Source organism: Mesoplodon densirostris, chromosome 4 (genome assembly GCF_025265405.1).
Source record: "Mesoplodon densirostris isolate mMesDen1 chromosome 4, mMesDen1 primary haplotype, whole genome shotgun sequence".
Taxonomy (NCBI): domain Eukaryota; kingdom Metazoa; phylum Chordata; class Mammalia; order Artiodactyla; family Ziphiidae; genus Mesoplodon; species Mesoplodon densirostris.
Window position 1 is genome coordinate 127,913,484 of NC_082664.1, and position 17,500 is coordinate 127,930,983.

The 17,500-nt window shown below is 37.5% G+C and overlaps 1 protein-coding gene across 5 annotated transcripts in view; it reads left to right on the forward strand.

The window, feature by feature from the left end:
- DENND4A (DENN domain containing 4A) overlaps positions 1-17,500 on the forward strand; it is a 133,879-nt gene that overhangs the window by 109,253 nt on the left and 7,126 nt on the right. For all 5 annotated transcript variants that reach the window (XM_060097149.1, XM_060097148.1, XM_060097151.1 and 2 more), the window contains 9 exons: positions 5,728-5,917; positions 9,734-9,828; positions 11,261-11,436; positions 11,530-11,676; positions 12,840-13,038; positions 13,268-13,522; positions 14,929-15,046; positions 15,648-15,810; positions 15,975-16,039. In XM_060097149.1, the coding sequence (XP_059953132.1) occupies positions 5,728-5,917; positions 9,734-9,828; positions 11,261-11,436; positions 11,530-11,676; positions 12,840-13,038; positions 13,268-13,522; positions 14,929-15,046; positions 15,648-15,810; positions 15,975-16,039 (1,408 nt within the window). The remainder of the gene's footprint in view (positions 1-5,727; positions 5,918-9,733; positions 9,829-11,260; positions 11,437-11,529; positions 11,677-12,839; positions 13,039-13,267; positions 13,523-14,928; positions 15,047-15,647; positions 15,811-15,974; positions 16,040-17,500) is intronic.

Consider the following 17,500-nt stretch of genomic DNA (forward strand, 5'->3'; position numbering starts at 1 on the left):
TTCTCTTTCAGATTTTGCATCATTAGTATATAGGAATGCAAGAGATTTCTGTGCATTAATTTTGTATCCTGAAACTTTACCAGATTCATTGATTAGCTCTAGTAGTTTTCTGGTGGCATCTTTAGGATTCTCTATGTATAGTATCATGTCATCTGCAAACAGTGACAGTTTTACTTCTGCTTTTCCAATTTGTATTCCTTTTATCTCTTTTTCTTCTCTGATTGCCAGGGCTAGGACTTCCAAAACTATGTTGAATAATAATGGTGAGAGTGTACATCCTTGTCTTGTTCCTGATCTTAGAGGAAATGCTTTCAGTTTTTCACCATTGAGAATGATGCTTGCTGTGGGTTTGTTGTATATGGCCTTTATTATGCTGAGGTAGGTTCCCTCTATGCCCACTTTCTGGAGAGTTTTTTCATCAATTGGTGTTGAATTTTCTCAAAAGCTTTTTCTGCATCTATTGAGATGATCATACGGTTTCTATTCTTCAATTTGTTAATATGGTGTATCCCATTGATTGATTTCCATATATTGAAGAATCCTTGCATCCCTGGGATAAATCCCATTTGACCATGGTATATGATCCTTTTAAGGTGTTGTTGGATTCTGTTTGCTAGTATTTTGTTGAGGATTTTTGCATCTATATTCATCAGTGATATTGGTCTGTAATTTTCTTTTTTTGTAGTATCTTTGTCTGGTTTTGGTATGGGTGATGGTGACCTCATAGAATGAGTTTGGGAGTGTTCCTTCCTCTGCAATTTTTTGGAAGAGTTTGAGAAGGATGGGTGTTAGCTCTTCTCTAAATGTTTGATAGAATTCACCTCTGAAGCCATCTGGTCCTGGACTTTTGTTGGTTGGAAGATTTTTAATCACAGTTTCAATTTCATTACTTGTGATTGGTCTGTTCATGTTTTCTATTTCTTCCTGGTTCAGTCTTGGAAGGTTATACCTTTCTAAGAATTTGTCCATTTCTTCCAGGTTGTGCATATTATTGGCATAGAGTTGCTTGTAGTAGTCTCTTAGGATGCTTTGTATTTCTGCAGTGTCTGTTGTAACTTCTCCTTTTTCATTTCTAATTTTATTGATTTGAATCCTCTCCCTCTTTTTCTTGATGAGTCTGGATAATGGTTTATCAATTTTGTTTATCTTCTCAGAGAACCAGCTTTTAGTTTTATTGATCTTTGCTATTGTTTTCTTTGTTTCTATTTCATTTATTTCTGCTCTGATCTTTATGATTTCTTTCCTTCTGCTAACTTTGAGTTTTCTTTGTTCTTCTTTCTCTAGTTCCTTTAGGTGTAAGGTTAGATTGTTTATTTAAGACTTTTCATGTTTCTTGAGGTAGGCTTCTATAGCTATAAACTTTCCTCTTAGAACTGCTTTTGCTGCACCCCATAGGTTTTTGGATCATCGTGTTTTCATTGTCATTTGTCTCTAGGTATTTTTTGATTTCTTCTTTGATTTCTTCAGTGATCTCTTGGTTATTTAGTAACGTATTGTTTAGCCTCCATGTGTTTGTGTTTTTTACGTTTTTTTTCCCAGTAATTGATTTCTAATCTCATAGCGTTGTGGTCAGAAAAGATGCTTGATATGATTTCAGTTTTCTTAAATTTACTGAGGCTTGATTTGTGGCCCAAGTTATGATCCATCCTGGAGAATGTTCCATGAGCACTTGAGAAGAAAGTGTAATCTGCTGTTTTTGGATGGAATGTCCTATAAATATCAATGAAATCTATCTGGTCTCTTGTGTCATTTAAAGCTTCTGTTTCCTTATTAATTTCCTGTTTGGATGATCTGTCGATTGGTGTAAGTGAGGCGTTAAAGTCCCCCACTATTATTATGTTACTGTTGATTTCCTCTTTTATAGCTGTTAGCAGTTGCCTTATGTATTGGGGTGCTCCTATGTTAGGTGCATATATATTTATAATTGTTACATCTTTTTCTTGGATTGATCCCTTGATCATTCCTTGTCTCTTGTAACATTCTTTATTTTAAAGTCTATTTTATCTGATATGAGTATAGCTTTCTATTTCTACTCCAGCTTTCTTTTGATTTCCATTTGCATGGAATATCTTTTTCCATCCCCTCACTTTCAGTCTGTATGTGTCCCTAGGGCTGAAGTGGGTCTCTTGTAGACAGCATATATATGGGTCTTGTTTTTGTATCCTTTCAGCAAGCCTGTGTCTTTTGGTTGGAGCATTTAATCCATTCACGTTTAAGGTAATTATCGATAATGTATGTTCCTATGACCATTTTCTTAATTGTTTTGGGTTTGTTTTTGTAGGTCCTTTTCTTCTCTTGTGTTTACCACTTAGAGAAGTTCCTTTAGCATTTGTTGTAGAGCTGGTTTGGTGGTGCTGAATTCTCTTAGCTTTTGCTTGTCTGTAAAGCTTTTGACTTCTCTGTTGAATCTGAATGAAATCCTTGCCGGGTAGAGTAATCTTGGTTGTAGGTTCTTCACTTTCATCACTTTAAGTATATCATGCCACTCTCTTCTGGCTTGTAGAGTTTCTGTTGAGAAATCAGCTGTTAACCTTATGGGAGTTCCCTTGTATGTTATTTGTCATCTTTCCCTTGCTGCTTTCAATAATTTTTCTTTGTCTGTAATTTTTGCCAATTTGATTACTATGTGTCTCGGCGTGTTTCTCTTTGGGTTTATCCTGTATGGGACTCTCTGCGCTTCCTGGACTTGGGTGGCTATTTCCTTTCTCATGTTAGGGACGTTTCCGACTATAATCTCTTCAGATATTTTCTTGGGTCCTTTCTCTCTGTCTTCTCCTTCTGGGACCCCTATAATGTGAATGTTGTTGCGTTTAATGTTGTCCCAGAGGTCTCTTAGGCTGTGTTCATTTCTTTTCATTCTTTTTTCTTTATTCTGTTCCACAGCAGTGAATTCCACCATTCTGTCTTCCAGGTCACTTATCTGTTCTTCTGCCTCAGTTATTCTGCTATTGATTCCTTCTAGTGTAGTTTTCATTTCAGTTATTGTACTGTTCATCTCTGTTTGTTTATTCTTTAATTCTTCTAGGTCTTTGTTAAACATTTCTTGCATCTTCTTGATCTTTGCCTCCATTGTTTTTCCGAGGTCCTAGATCATCCTCACTATCATTATTCTGAATTCTTTTTCTGGAAAGTTGCCTATCTCCACCTCATTTAGTTTTTTTTCTGGGGTTTTATCTTGTTCCTTCATCTGGTACATAGCCCTCTGCCTTTTCATCTTGTCTTTCTGTGAATGTGGTTTTTGTTCCACAGGCTGCAGGATTGTAGTCCTTCTTGCTTCTGCTGTCTGCCCTCTGGTGGATGAGGCTATCTAAGAGGCTTGTGCAAGTGTCCTGATGGGAGGGACTGGTGGTGGGTAGAGCTGACTGTTGCTCTGGTGGGCAGAGCTCAGTAAAACTTTAATCCACATGACTGTTGATGGGTGGGGCTGGGTTCTCTCCCTGTTGGTTCTTTGGCCTGAGGCAACCCAACACTGGAGCCTTCCCAGTCTCTTTGGTGGTGCTAATCGCTGACTCTGGGAGGGCTCTCGCCAAGGAGTACTTCCCAGAACTTCTGCTGCCAGTGTCCTTGTCCTCACGGTGAGACAGAGCCACCCCCCACCTCTGCAGGAGCCCCTCCAACACTAGCAGGTAGGTCTGGTTCAGTCTTCTTTGGGGTGACTGCTCCTTCCCCTGGGTCCTGACGCACACACTACTTTGTGTGTGCCCTCCAAGAGTGGAGTCTCTGTTTCCCCAAGTCCTGTTGAAGTCCTGCAGTCAAATCCCACTAGCCTTCAAAGTCTGATTCTCTAGGAATTCCTCCTCCCATTGCTGGACCCCCAGGTTGGGAAGCCTGGCGTGGGGCTCAGAACCTTCACTCCAGTGGGTGAACTTCTGTGGTATAAGTGTTCTCCAGTTTGTGAGTCACACACCCAGCAGTTATGGGATTTGACTTTATTGTGATTGTGCCCCTCCTACCATCTCATTGTGGCTTCTTCTTTCTCTTTGGATATGGGGTATCTTTTTTTGGTGAATTCCAGTGTCTTCCTGTCAGTGATTGTTCAGCTGTTAGTTGTGATTCTGGTGCTCTCGCAGGAGGGAGTGAGAGCATGTCCTTCTACTCCGTCATCTTGAGCCAATCTCTCTAAGACCCCTTTTTTAAAACCCTTTTTTAGGGCTTCCCTGGTGGCGCAGTGGTTGAGAATCTGCCTGCTAATGCAGGGGGCACAGGTTCGAGCCCTGGTCTGGGAGGATCCCACATGCTGCGGAGCAACTAGGCCCGTGAGCCACAACTACTGAGCCTGCGCATCTGGAGCCTGCGCTCCGCAACAACAGAGGCGGCAATAGTGAGAGGCCGGCGCACCGTGATGAAGAGTGGCCCCCACTTGCCACAACTAGAGAAAGCCCTCGCACAGAAACGAAGACCCAACACAGCAAAAATAAATAAACTCCTACCCTGCAAAAAAAAAAAAAAAAAAACCTTTAAAAAAAACTTTTTATTGAAGTATGGTTGATTTACAGTGTTGTGTTAGTTTCAGGTATACAGCACAGTGATTCAGCTATACATACCTATATTTTTTTTAATTTATTTGTTTATTTTTGGCTGCGTTGAGTCTTCATTGCCGCGCGGGGGCTTTCTCTAGTTGCAGCGAGTGGGGGCTACTCTTCATTGTGGTGCGTGGGCTTCTCATTGCAGTAGCTTCTCTTGTTGCAGAGCATGGGCTCTAGGCACACAGGCTTCAGCAGTTGTGGCTCTCGGGCTCTAGAGCACAGGCTCATGGGCTTAGTTGCTCCACAGCATGTGGGATCTTCCTGGACCAGGGCTCGAACCCGCGTCTCCTGCATTGGCAGGCGGATTCTTAACTACTGCACCACCAGGGAAGTCCCTTAAAACTTTTTAAAATTCCTAAAAGTACTTGCAGTTGGACAAAACAAAAATTTGAACGTTATCTCATGGGATTTTCAATATGTGTAGAGGTTTCATAGTGATTAAGAGACTCACCCTACTGACATTCGCTATAGGTATATTATTATATATGAAGTGGTACAATACTAATTTTAAGTCAACTGTAAATGATTAGGTATATATATTGCAATCCCTAGAGCACCCACTTAATAAAAAACACAATGAGATATAGCCAAAAAGCCAATAAAAATTTTCAAGTAATCTTAAAAGTAACTCAGTAACACGTACAGACACACACACCTGTGTAATATCTGGGCAGTGGAATTACAGTTATTAAAAAAAATTTTTTTTCTTCACACAAAAGTCTATCAAATTTTCTTACATATTACTGGTGTAACCAGGAAAAAAATACTTATACTTTGGTGTTCTCAAAAATGAAAACTAGAAATACATGTCTTTGAAACCTGGATTGTTATGGAAAAGAATAAAATGTAAACATAAATGAAATTAAAAGAGATTAAAATGTAATTTTCTAATGGTATCATCCTGGGCTGGGATTTGCAGGGAAGAAAATTAACAATAAACAAAGACTTAAAGTTAGCAGTTATCTAACTAACAGGTATCTGCTTTGATCTAACTAAGAAATGCTGTCTTAAAAATTGATCTCCAGCTCATGTTTGTCCAGTATGCCCTTGTAAAATTGGTTGGGGTTTTTTTTCCGCTAGAAGTTGTAATGTTAATTAACTGATCATCTGAGTAATTAGGCGTTTCCTCTGCCTTTGAAGTGAACTTTTAAATAACTAACTTTAAATATGAAGGAAATTAAGCTTATAATTATGTCCTTAGGATCAAAGTTCTGATCGTACCAGTCTTTCTTCAGTGGGAGCCCAGGATTCTGAATCTACCTCTTTAACAGATGAAGATGTCTGCCACGAGTTGGAAGGAGCCACTTCTTCTCAGGAAAGCAGTGCCACTGCAGGGACTAAGGGAATTGATTTCAGCAGAACAAGCCTGGAAGGTTCTTCCTCCTTAGAAGGTTTGTCCAAACAGCTCGGTCATACTGCATTTGATTTGTGGTACCTTTACTTTTTCTCCTTTATGTTTAATTTTGTAAAAGATTTGCATGCCTCAAAACAATACAGAACCAAGGCACTTTCAGAGAAGTCTAGGTTCTTCCATCCTCATCCCTTCATCTTGTTTTGTTGCTGTCCCCAGAGGTAGCCATTTTTATTCATTTTGATTTATCTTTTCATTGTTGTTTTTAATGTACTTTTTTAAAAATGTGTTTTAAAAAGCGTGTGTGTGTTTGTGTGTTCTTAATACCTCCTTGTCTTCTTACTCAAAAGGTAACATGCTATGAACACTTAACTGTTCCTTGCTTTTTTCACTTAACACTATATTCTGAAGAGCATTCCATATCATCACATAGCATTGTCCCTCATTCATTCTTACGGTTGCATTGTTCATCATGTGTGGATGTATTGGTTTATTTTAACCACTTCCCTGATGATGGACTTTAAGTTCTCAGTCTTTAACTGTTATAAATAATACTGTGATGCATATATGTCATATTATATTTTTGCCAGGGTATTTTTGGAAGATACTTCCACGTTTTTCCTTGAAGTGATATTGCCAGGTTCCTTCCTCAGGGGTATACTATTTTGTATTCCCACAGGTAGTATATAAGAATACCTATTTTGGGCTTCCCTGCATCACAGTATTATTTATCAGTGGCACAGTGGTTGAGAGTCCGCCTGCCAATGCAGGGGACACAGGTTCATGCCGCGGTCCGGGAAGATCCCGCATGCTGCGGAGCAGCTGGGCCCGTGAGCCATAGCCACTGAGCCTGCGCGTCTGGAGCCTGTGCTCTGCAACGGGAGAGGCCACAGGAGTGAGAGGCCCGCGTACCACAAAAAAAAAAAAAAAAGAATACCTATTTCCCCACAGCCTTGTGAAGAAAATATGTTAGCACCCTTTTCAGATTTTTGCCATCTGATAGGTGAAGAATGTATTTCAATTTAGTTTTCATTTTTCTTTATCTTATAAATTAAGTTGCATATCCATTTATGTGTTTAAGGACTATTTGTATTTCTTTTTCTGTGAACTGTCCTTTGCCTACTTTTTGGTCCTCCCCACTTTTTTAAAGTTTTAATAACTCTTTTTTATGTTAGGGAATTAATCCTTTGTCTCTTATATAAGTGGCAGATGCTTTTCCCAAGTTTGTCAAGTTCAGGGTTTTTTTCTTTCCCCACATAAAAGTTTTTAATTTTATGTCATCAAATTTATCAGTTTTTGCCCTATTGCTTCTGGATTTTGAGTTATTAGGCAAGATTTCCCCTTCCCTAGGCTCACCACTGTTTTCTTCTCATACTTCTCTGATTTCAACATTTTCTGGGGTCAGCAGACTTTTTCTGTAAAGGGCCATATTGTAAATAGTTTAGGTTTTGTGGGCCACATACATCTCTGTCTTTTTTGTCTTTTTGGTCTTTTCTTTTTTTTAACAGTGCTTTAAAATGTTAAAATTATTCTGAGTTTGTGGTCATACAAAAATAGATTTGACCCCTGATTTAAATATTTAATCCATTTGAAAGTTATCCTGTTATATGATGTGAGGAATGAATGCATTATAATGTTTTTCAAATTTGCATCTTTGCTACTCTAAAAAGCTTTTATTGTAGAAATAGTCAATCACAAAAGTAGAAGGAATAGCACAATGAGCTCCCATGCACCCTTCACACAACTTCAGCAACTATCAACAAATGGCCAATCTTGTTTTATCCTTCCTGCCTCTCTTCTGCTGCCAACATTTTTTCCTTCCCCACTGGATTATTTTAAAGTAAATCCCAAACAATATATAATTTTATTCATAAATACTTCAACATGTATTGATATTTCTAAAACATACGGACTTTAATGTTATATCTTTGTAACTTTTATTAAAGTTTATTTAATACATTTATTATTTACTCTATGTTATACATGTAGTGTATACATTTTTATGTATGTAAATACTGTACATTTCACAAATTGAGGACAACTGATTAACCAGTATCAGATTAAGAGGCAGAACCTTGGGACTTCCCTGGTGGTCCAGTGGTTAAGACTCTTTGCTCCCAATGCAGGGGGCCTGGGTTCGATCCCTGTTCAGGAAGCTAGATCCCACATGCCACAACTAAAGAGCCTGCATGCCGCAACGAAGCTCCTGTGTAATGCAACTAAGACCTGGTGCAGCCAAACAAATAAATAAGTAAATAAATGTCGGGGGAGGAGAAAAAAGAAAGAAACAGAACATAAACAGCATCCAGAACCCCCTCTCTTAACCACATCTACTCACCACTCCCTTCACAGATGAACATTATCTTCTAACATGGCCATTTTTGAACATGTTATGGACTCATACAGTATCTTTTGTGAAGCATTCATTTGTTTTCAAAACAAAATTGTAATATTGTTATATTTTTAATGTGAATATTTACCATATATCTTATATAAAATATATACTTAGTTTAATTTTCACAACTATCTCACGAAACTCTTTTTATAGGTGGTTTGTTCAAATTGAGACCCAAACAAGGTCCACTTGTTGCATTTGTTTGATATGTCTACTAACTCACTCTCATCTTTGTTCCCTGTTTTTCCCCCTTTCGTATATTCATGAAGAAATCAGGAGATTAGTTCCCAGCCCCTTATTTTTTTTTCTAACATGCAAGAACAGTTTATTGAGCTAAGTAAATAAGACTTACCTCACAACCTGATTTGTATTTGCTAAAAAGAATATTTATTCTGTGCTGTAGATTGATTAGATACAAGAGGTAGGCTGCCCACATAAATGACTGAATTAGTCAAGGCTGATAGACAGCAATTTTGAACTAGCTTTAGCAGAGGGGGATTACAGAAGGTTATTGGGGGACCATCAGGAAAGAACTCTAGTTGCCACCATTTCTAATCATCTTAAAGGATGATGTGAAGCTTCAGCTCTCTCTCCACCTCTCTGCTTGTCTGTGTGGCAGAGCCTAGGGTTAGAGGAAGCTCTAGAGCTATCTTTTTTTTCTCCCTTGTCATTTATTTGCTGAAGCAATCAGATCATTAGTCTGGATTATGCATCCCCATGGTGGTGTTTAACATGTTTTCCTATCCTCTCTATTTCTTGGAACTGATAGTTTATACTGTTACTTTTTTTTAACCTTTATATTTATAAAAATACCATTGTTCATTCATAAAATGTAGTAACTACTGGAAAAAAAAGTATAGAAAATGTATTGATTACTTCCAGTTTTCCTAACTAGATATAGCTGCTGTCAGCAATTGACTTGACCACAGAACTGCCTTTATTTTGTTGTCATTTTAATACCTGCTAATATCCCTTTGCTCTTAAGAATATACTTGGAAACTCTTCCCTAGTGTTTAAAAGCAAGATTACTGTTCCAGATTTTAAAGATCCTTATAAGGCAGAGAGTTGCCAGTAATTCTTTTCATGATCTGAAATAAGATCAGCTATTTTATACTTTTTAGACCTTAGAACTAAATACTTCCTTTTATCTAAAACATGTAAGAATAGAAACAGCAAAATAGTAATTACAAACAACTGGAATGCCTTCTAGTCTGTACACACAAAGTGCTTAATAAGTGAGTAATGAATTAAAGCACATTTCCTTAGGTGTACACAAAGGCATATGTTGAAAAACATTTTTCATTATTTATTTGCTTTTTCTTAAATTACCTTTATCATTTTATAAATAGTTTTAAATAAAACAGTTTGACATTTTACCAGAGAATTTATGAAAGTGAAAGATTCTCATATCCTTTCTGTTAATTTTAATGGTTTTGCTCTTTGTTTTTTAATAACGAACAGGATCCTTGTCCAAGTTTGCCTTACCTGGGAAATCAGAAGTGGCATCTTCCTGCAACACGAGTAATACAAATATCTTCCAGAACTATGCAATGGAGGTACAATTTAATCAAAAGAACATCTTCATGTACTACTTAATAAAATTTACATTTCTTAAGTGCTGATAGTCTCTGGTAGAGTGATAAAAAGTTAAATATATGGCATCTGAAAATTTCAGAATGTATATTGCTCCTGAATAAACTTAAAATATCTAGTATTTCAGATTATTGAAGTCATACGACTTTTTCTGTTTAGAAAAGTTCCATACTTCCTTTCATGTTTATCAACATACAAAAGCATTTTTATTTCTAGTATTTATATTTACCCCTTGTTTTATGTATGTCCTCTTTGAATTTTTATTACACTTTTGTTTTTCTTTTTTGTTTTGGCCGTACCACACAGCATGCGGGATCTTAGTTCCCCAACCAGGGACTGAACCCGCACCCCCTGCGGTGGAAGCACGGAGTCCTAACCACTGGACTGCCAGGGAAGTCCCTATTTCACATCTTAAAACACTTGTAACTAATTTTGCTGTGCAGGCACACTTTTTGGATGAGGATACAGGGAGCAGTTTTAGCATTTGTGTCAACTTTTTCCATCATGTTTTTCATTCTTTGTGTCAGTTTGATGTAGATATCTGCTGGGTATGCTGCTATATCCCATTTTCTTGCAATAAAAAGGTTATAGTTTTACACTTTAGAAACCTTCCCTAATTTTTGTGTAAAAATTGCTTCCAAATACATTTGTGTTTCTGTTTCACAGTAATTCGCATAAATTTGGAAAATAAATTTGCATGCAGCTGGAAAATAAATGATGAGCACTGATGTTGCAGTTTACAAAGTTTCTTATGGCTTCAGGAATTTCTATATTTTAATGTAATGAAAGCATTTACATTTATCTATAGCAATGCTTCTTAAACTGTCTGTAGTGACAGACCAGGGTTTTTTTTGTTGTTGCTGTTTTTAATTTCCAATCTGTCATGGCTGTTACTCTTGTAAAATCTACTGATCACCGACTTAGCTGTTACAGCAATTAGTTTAAAGGTCTCCAAATCCTCTTCTCAGTTTCTTTACTTAGCTCATCACAAACCAGTAAAGTTTGTGGAACAGCTCCTTACTGGTGACCACACTTTGAGTAGCACAGATCGATAACCTGTAATTACCAATACCTATTTTGTGTATTAACAAAGTAATACTTGGGTTTAGTTTTCCGTTAATAAAATCATGGCAGATTTTATAGTACGTAATTATAATGGTAAAAATCCTCACTTAAATGCAAGTTTCCCTTTCAGGCAAAAGTTCTGGAATAGACTTAGGTGAAATAGTTAAAGATGAGTATATTATATAATGTACTGAATATAATCCATTTTTCATTTGTAACTTCTGAATACTTCTGAGTTTTACTTTTCCAGTAGATATATGAATTGAAATGGTTTTTAAATTGTAATTGCACTAACCGGCTTACTTTATAAAATGCTGTTTTCTCCCATAGGTTCTTATCTCGAGCTGCTCTCGTTGTAGAACCTGTGATTGTCTTGTCCATGATGAGGAAATCATGGCTGGCTGGACAGCAGATGATTCAAATCTCAATACAACCTGCCCATTTTGTGGCAATCTTTTCTTGCCCTTTCTGAACATCGAAATAAGAGATTTAAGACGACCTGGAAGGTAATGATTTATGCTTTTTTTCCCTTCATGTTTAAGGATCATGTTTCCTAGAATATCTCTTTTCTCAAAAAGCTCCTTTGATTCACATTACAGATACTTTTTGAAGTCAAGCCCGTCTACAGAAAATATGCATTTTCCATCCTCCTTTTCAAGGCAGACAAGGCAGTCTTGTATCTCAACATCAGCCTCTGGTCTTGACACATCTGTTCTCTCTGTTCAAGGGAACTTTGATCTAAATAGGTAATTATGATTATGTGGAACTATATTTTAACAACATATACTATACATTTCAAGTAATGACAGAAGAATTAGCTGACCATTTTAAGGTTTAAATTCCTATGTATAATAGATTCTTAATCTCAAGTTCTTATTCCTAATTAATTATCTCTCTCCCTTGAGGAATTAAGTCAGTACTGAGGTACTTCTACTTTGCAATATTTAATTTTCTACTTAGGAATATTTAATAATCTAAGGAAACATTTGGAGCTGATAGATGAACTATAAAATCAAACTAAGACTTACACAGTAAGCCTAATACAAGTAAGTCTGCGCTTAAAACAAATGCCGAAATCGACTCCATTTTGGAGAAGTGCCAAATACACCAAATATAGCTGGGCAAGTGAAGCTATATTGGTAAATGCATGTGCAAAAGAAAATGCCTATATAGTACTAGCAGGCTAGCATGACCTGTTTGATCCTGAATGCTTAGACTGCAAAACTGCAAATCTGTGTGTGTACCTTCTTTCATCATAGGTCTATTATAGCCCTTCTTTTTTTTTTTTTTTTTTTATGGCTGTGTTGGCTCTTCGTTTCTGTGCAAGGGCTTTATCTACCTGTGGCAAGTGGGGGCCACTCCTCATCGTGCTGCGCAGGCCTCTCACTATCGCGGCCTCTCTTGTTGCGGAGCACAGGCTCCAGACGCGCAGGCTCAGTAATTGTGGCTCACGGGGCTAGTTGCTCCACGGCATGTGGGATCTTCCCAGACCAGGGCTCGAACCCGTGTCCCCTGCATCGGCAGGCAGATTCTCAACCACTGCGCCACCAGGGAAGCCCTATAGCCCTTTTTTTGTCTCCCACTAGCTCTGACTCCTGAAGGAACAGGTGCCTATTTTTTCTGCTTTGTATCCTCGGGCCTACTGTGGTTCCTGCAGTATAAAAGTTGTCCACTAAATGTTTTGAACAAATGAATGACTCTTGTATGTTTAAAGTTTACTGGATAAAAAGGAAATTAACATGACTAGGCTACTTTAAACTGTATCCTTTTTCCCAGCCAAAGCCTGGTTAACATCTTTCCTTCCTTTTACTTTGCTATGTGCAGCTCTGATTCTAAAGAGAAGAACATGGTCAGTGAAATAAAGTAAATCTAGACAGTGATACGTTTTTTTCTTTTTTCAATGCCCAAGCAAATCAAAGTTGCTCGAAAATACATGTGCCCGAAGTATTCAGATCCCTGCTGATAGATCAAAAGCAGCTTTGTCAAAATGTCCAGTATTTCCAATGGCCAGGAGTGTTAGTACTTATGGCACCTTGGATAAGGAAGACAATGGAGGACAGAAGCTCATTCCTACAGGCAGCCTGCCAACTACTTTACAAGGAGCTACAGTATGTATTTTGGTGTTCTTTACAATTTGGACATTGATAATTTACATATGAGTTTGTTCCCCTTGTGCTAAACAGCCTTACAAGCTTCAATTTTATTATTGTTAAGAGTGTCTTGTTACATGATACAGTTACATTTCTAATTATATGGAAATCATTGACAGCAATTTTTTTAATGATTTAGTATCATCAATCTTGTAATTGCTATTTATGGTTTTTATTTACTCAACAGGATTCTTTAGGATTAGAATGGCACCTCCCAAGTCCAGATCCTATCACTGTTCCATACCTTAGTCCTTTAGTGGTATGGAAGGAACTTGAAAGCTTATTGGAAAATGAAGGTGATCATGCAATAACAGTGGCAGACTTTGTGGACCATCATCCAATTGTTTTTTGGAACCTGGTGTGGTATTTTAGACGTCTTGACTTACCCAGTAATTTACCTGGATTGATTCTTTCTTCTGAGCATTGTAACAAGTATTCAAAGGTATGAGAGTAAAAATTAACTAAAAGCCAGTGCTACTGTCACCACTGTAATGTCTGCATATTCCTAATGACAAAAAAGTAATTTTATGCTGAATATTTTTAATAACCATCTGAATCAATAAAATTGTTGCAAATAATTTTTCTTCTTACAGTCTAGTGGTAAGACAGTCACCTTTTTTAGACTTCTTATAAAGTTTACACAAAATGGACTTGACTTTTTGTTATAGCCTCAAGAATAAACTGTAAATGACTCTTATGAGAAGACTTTGTGAGTTTGCCCCACTCATGCCTCATACCTCCTTCAAAAATAAGTCTAACACTTTAGTTGGACATCTGTAATTCATATCGCAGTCATGTTCTACCATTCTCTTCATTCCTTTACTGTGAATTTTTGTTTAACATTTAGGTAGTTTGTTGTATGTTCACTCATATATATATATATATTTTGTGTGTGTGTGTGTGTGTGGTACGCGGGCCTCTCACTGTTGTGGCCTCTCCCGCTGCGGAGCACAGGCTCCAGACGCGCAGGCTCAGCGGCCATGGCTCACGAGCCTAGCCACTCAGCGGCATGTGGGATCTTCCCGGACCGGGGCACAAACCCGTGTCCCCTGCATCGGCAGGCAGACTCTCAACCACTGCGCCACCAGGGAAGCCCTGTTCACTCATATTTTTGATATGTTGCTATATTAAAGCATTTTTTTTCCTTTTCATATGCTGTCACTGGCACTAAATGGCAAAGTGTCTAAGTTCAGGAACTTTGTCTTCTCCCTTCTTATACTTCATGTCTGTGATTGTGCATGTGTTTGGATTTCCAGTACATGGTGAATGAGAGGTTAACTCATTCACCCTCTGCGCTAGGGTCTTGAACTGATGGAGAATGGGGCTCCTGGATTCATCTTTCTGTGGAGCCTCAGTCATAAGCTGGTCAGGATTAGCCCTTCATCAGCCCTTTCCCACTGATCTTAGTACTTTGTTAAATCTGCTACTTTAGGGATCGTTAGCTTCTCAACTCAGGTCATCTCCCTTCAGTAGGTTATAAAATGCAGACAAATCAGTGATTTTTCTGTTCTCTTTTCTCTCTTGCACACATGCATCCTAAAAAATATTTTTAAGGCTCTTTATAAAATATTTACAAAACATTGTCATAGGGCTTCCCTGGTGGCGCAGTGGTTGAGAGTCCACCTGCCGATGCCGGGGACACGGGTCCGTGCCCCGGTCCAGGAAGATCCCACATGCCGCGGAGCGGCTGGGCCCGTTAGTCATGCCCGCTGAACCTGTGCGTCCGGAGCCTGTGCTCCGCAACGGGAGAGGCCACAACAGTGAGAGGCCCGCGTACCGCAAAAAAAAAAACAAAAAACATTGTCATATAAGGATCATTAATGAATGTTTTTTTATTCTTCAACACAGATTCCTCGCCACTGTATGTCTGAAGACAGTAAATATGTTTTAATACAAATGTTGTGGGACAATATGAAATTACATCAGGATCCAGGACAGCCGTTGTACATCCTCTGGAATGCCCACAGTAAGTGCTGTCATAGAATGTTGATGTCCTTCATATGAGAGTACTCTCTACTTGCTTTAAATAGCCTAAACTAATGTGTAACTGACTTTTATTTTATACTACTTTTTGTCTTACAGGTCAAAATCGTACTCTTTTGTTTGAGAGTGAGTGTTAAGTTTGATGCTTTTAGTATTATCGTCTATGGAGGTCAAGGGGTTTTTGTTTTTGTTTTTTGAGTGGTGCCGTGTATGTGCTGGAGGGGTTATGTTTTGTAGAGTTTTGTTTTTAGCACATTGCTTGTCCCTATTTCGTCTTTGTACTTATTTTTTGTTTGTTTCCATCCCAGGCTGCTGATTTAAAATTCCTTCCAGGGGCTGTATTAAGGAAAACAGTATTTTTAGTTATTGTGTATTTGAGCCTTTAAGCTTATTTTTATCATTATTTGTCTTATTTCTTCCTTTTTTCTTCTTACTTCATTCTTAGATTTCAGTTCTTTTATCTATTGCCCTTAATTTATTTTTAGTGCTTTGTAACTTTGTAAATAGCTGTCAGTTGCTGCTTAATTACATTCTGCTTTCTACACAGAACATTTTTCTTCATCTGCTCTTTTGTTCTTTTACAGCCCAGAAGTATCCAATGGTCCATTTATTGCAGAAAGGGGATAATTCATTTAACCAGGAACTATTGAAAAATATGGTAAAAAGCATTAAAATGAATGATGTCTATGGACCAATGAGTCAGATTTTAGAGACACTGAATAAATGTCCTCATTTTAAAAGACAGAGGTAAGTCATTCTTTTAACTGAATATATTGTTCCTCTAAGCAGATTCATATTGTTTGCTGAGTGATTTGTTAGAATATCTCATGCTTATATTAACATAAAAATTTTTGTAGATGTGTATAGACTGTTTGAATAGTAATATCTTCTCCACTCCTTTTTCCCCCTAGGAGTTTATATAGAGAAATACTGTTTCTCTCACTTGTGGCACTGGGAAGAGAAAACATTGATATAGGTAATTCAGCATAACATATAACATGTAATATTTATATATCATGGTATAGTTTTCAAAGTGTTTTTATATTGGTAGTCTTAATTAGTTTAATATAAAATTATATTAATATAATAGAATTGTGTCCGATTTTTTTAATATAAGGTAAAAGATACTTTGATATTTTGGTCATGTTGGTAATAATAATGATAAATAATAAAAGCTAACATTTTTTGAGGGCTTATTATGTGCCTTACATTGTAGCAAGTAGTTTCCATATTTTATCTCATATAATCCTCAAAATCCCTAGGAGATGGGTTCTGTTATCATTTCCATTTTATTACAGAGGCAACTGAGGATCCAAGAGGTTAAATGACTTAAACTTGGGTTTCACAGCAATAACAGAGCCATATCTGAACCAAGCAGTCTTAATTTCCAATCCCATGCTTTTAACTATTGTGTCATATCACTAATGACATTAAGCTTGTTTCAGAAAAAATGTAATGTAGCTAAATATATATTTTAGGTCTCAAACATTTTTTTTTTTTTTTTTTTTTTTTTTTTTTTTGCTGTACGCGGGCCTCTCACTGCTGTGGCCTCTCCCGTTGCGGAGCACAGGCTCCGGACACACAGGCTCCGCGGCCATGGCTCGCGGGCCCAGCCGCTCCGCGGCATGTGGGATCTTCCGGGATCGGGGCACGAACCCTAGTCCCCTGCATCGGCAGGCGGACTCTCAACCACTGCGCCACCAGGGAAGCCCAGGTCTCAAACATTTTTGGTTGATCATCTTCTACTCTCAGTTATTGTGCTTGGCCTCCTTTAGAGTAACAAATAGAAAGTAAAAGGATTGAAAAAGATACTCCATGCAAATAGTACTAAAAAGGGAGCTAGAGTGACTATATTAATATCAGAAAAAATAGACTTTAGAGACAAAGAAGGACATTGTATAATGATGAAACAGTCAATCCACCAAAAATTATTAATTGTTTATAACAATTATAACATATATGCAACTAACAACAGAGCCCCAAAATACATGAAGTAAAAACTAATAGAATTGGAGGGGGAAATAGACATTGATCCATAATAGAACAACTAGGCAGCAGATCAGCAAGGAAATAGAAGACTTGAACAGCACTGTAAACCAACTAGGCCTAAGAAGCATCTACAGAACACACCATCCAACAACAAAATACACATTCTTCTCCACTGCACATGGAATATTGTCCAGGATAAACCAAATGTTAGGCCATAAAACAAGTCTCTCAGTAAATTTAAAAGGTTTGAAATCATACAAAGTATGTTCTCTAACCACAGTACAATGAAAATAGAAATCAATAATAGAAGGAAAATAAGAAATTCACAAGTATATAGAAATTAAACAACACACTCCTAAATAGCAAATTGGTCAAAAAAACATAATAGAAATTAGACAATACTTTGAGGTAAATGAAAATTAAAAACACAACATACCAAAACTTTGAG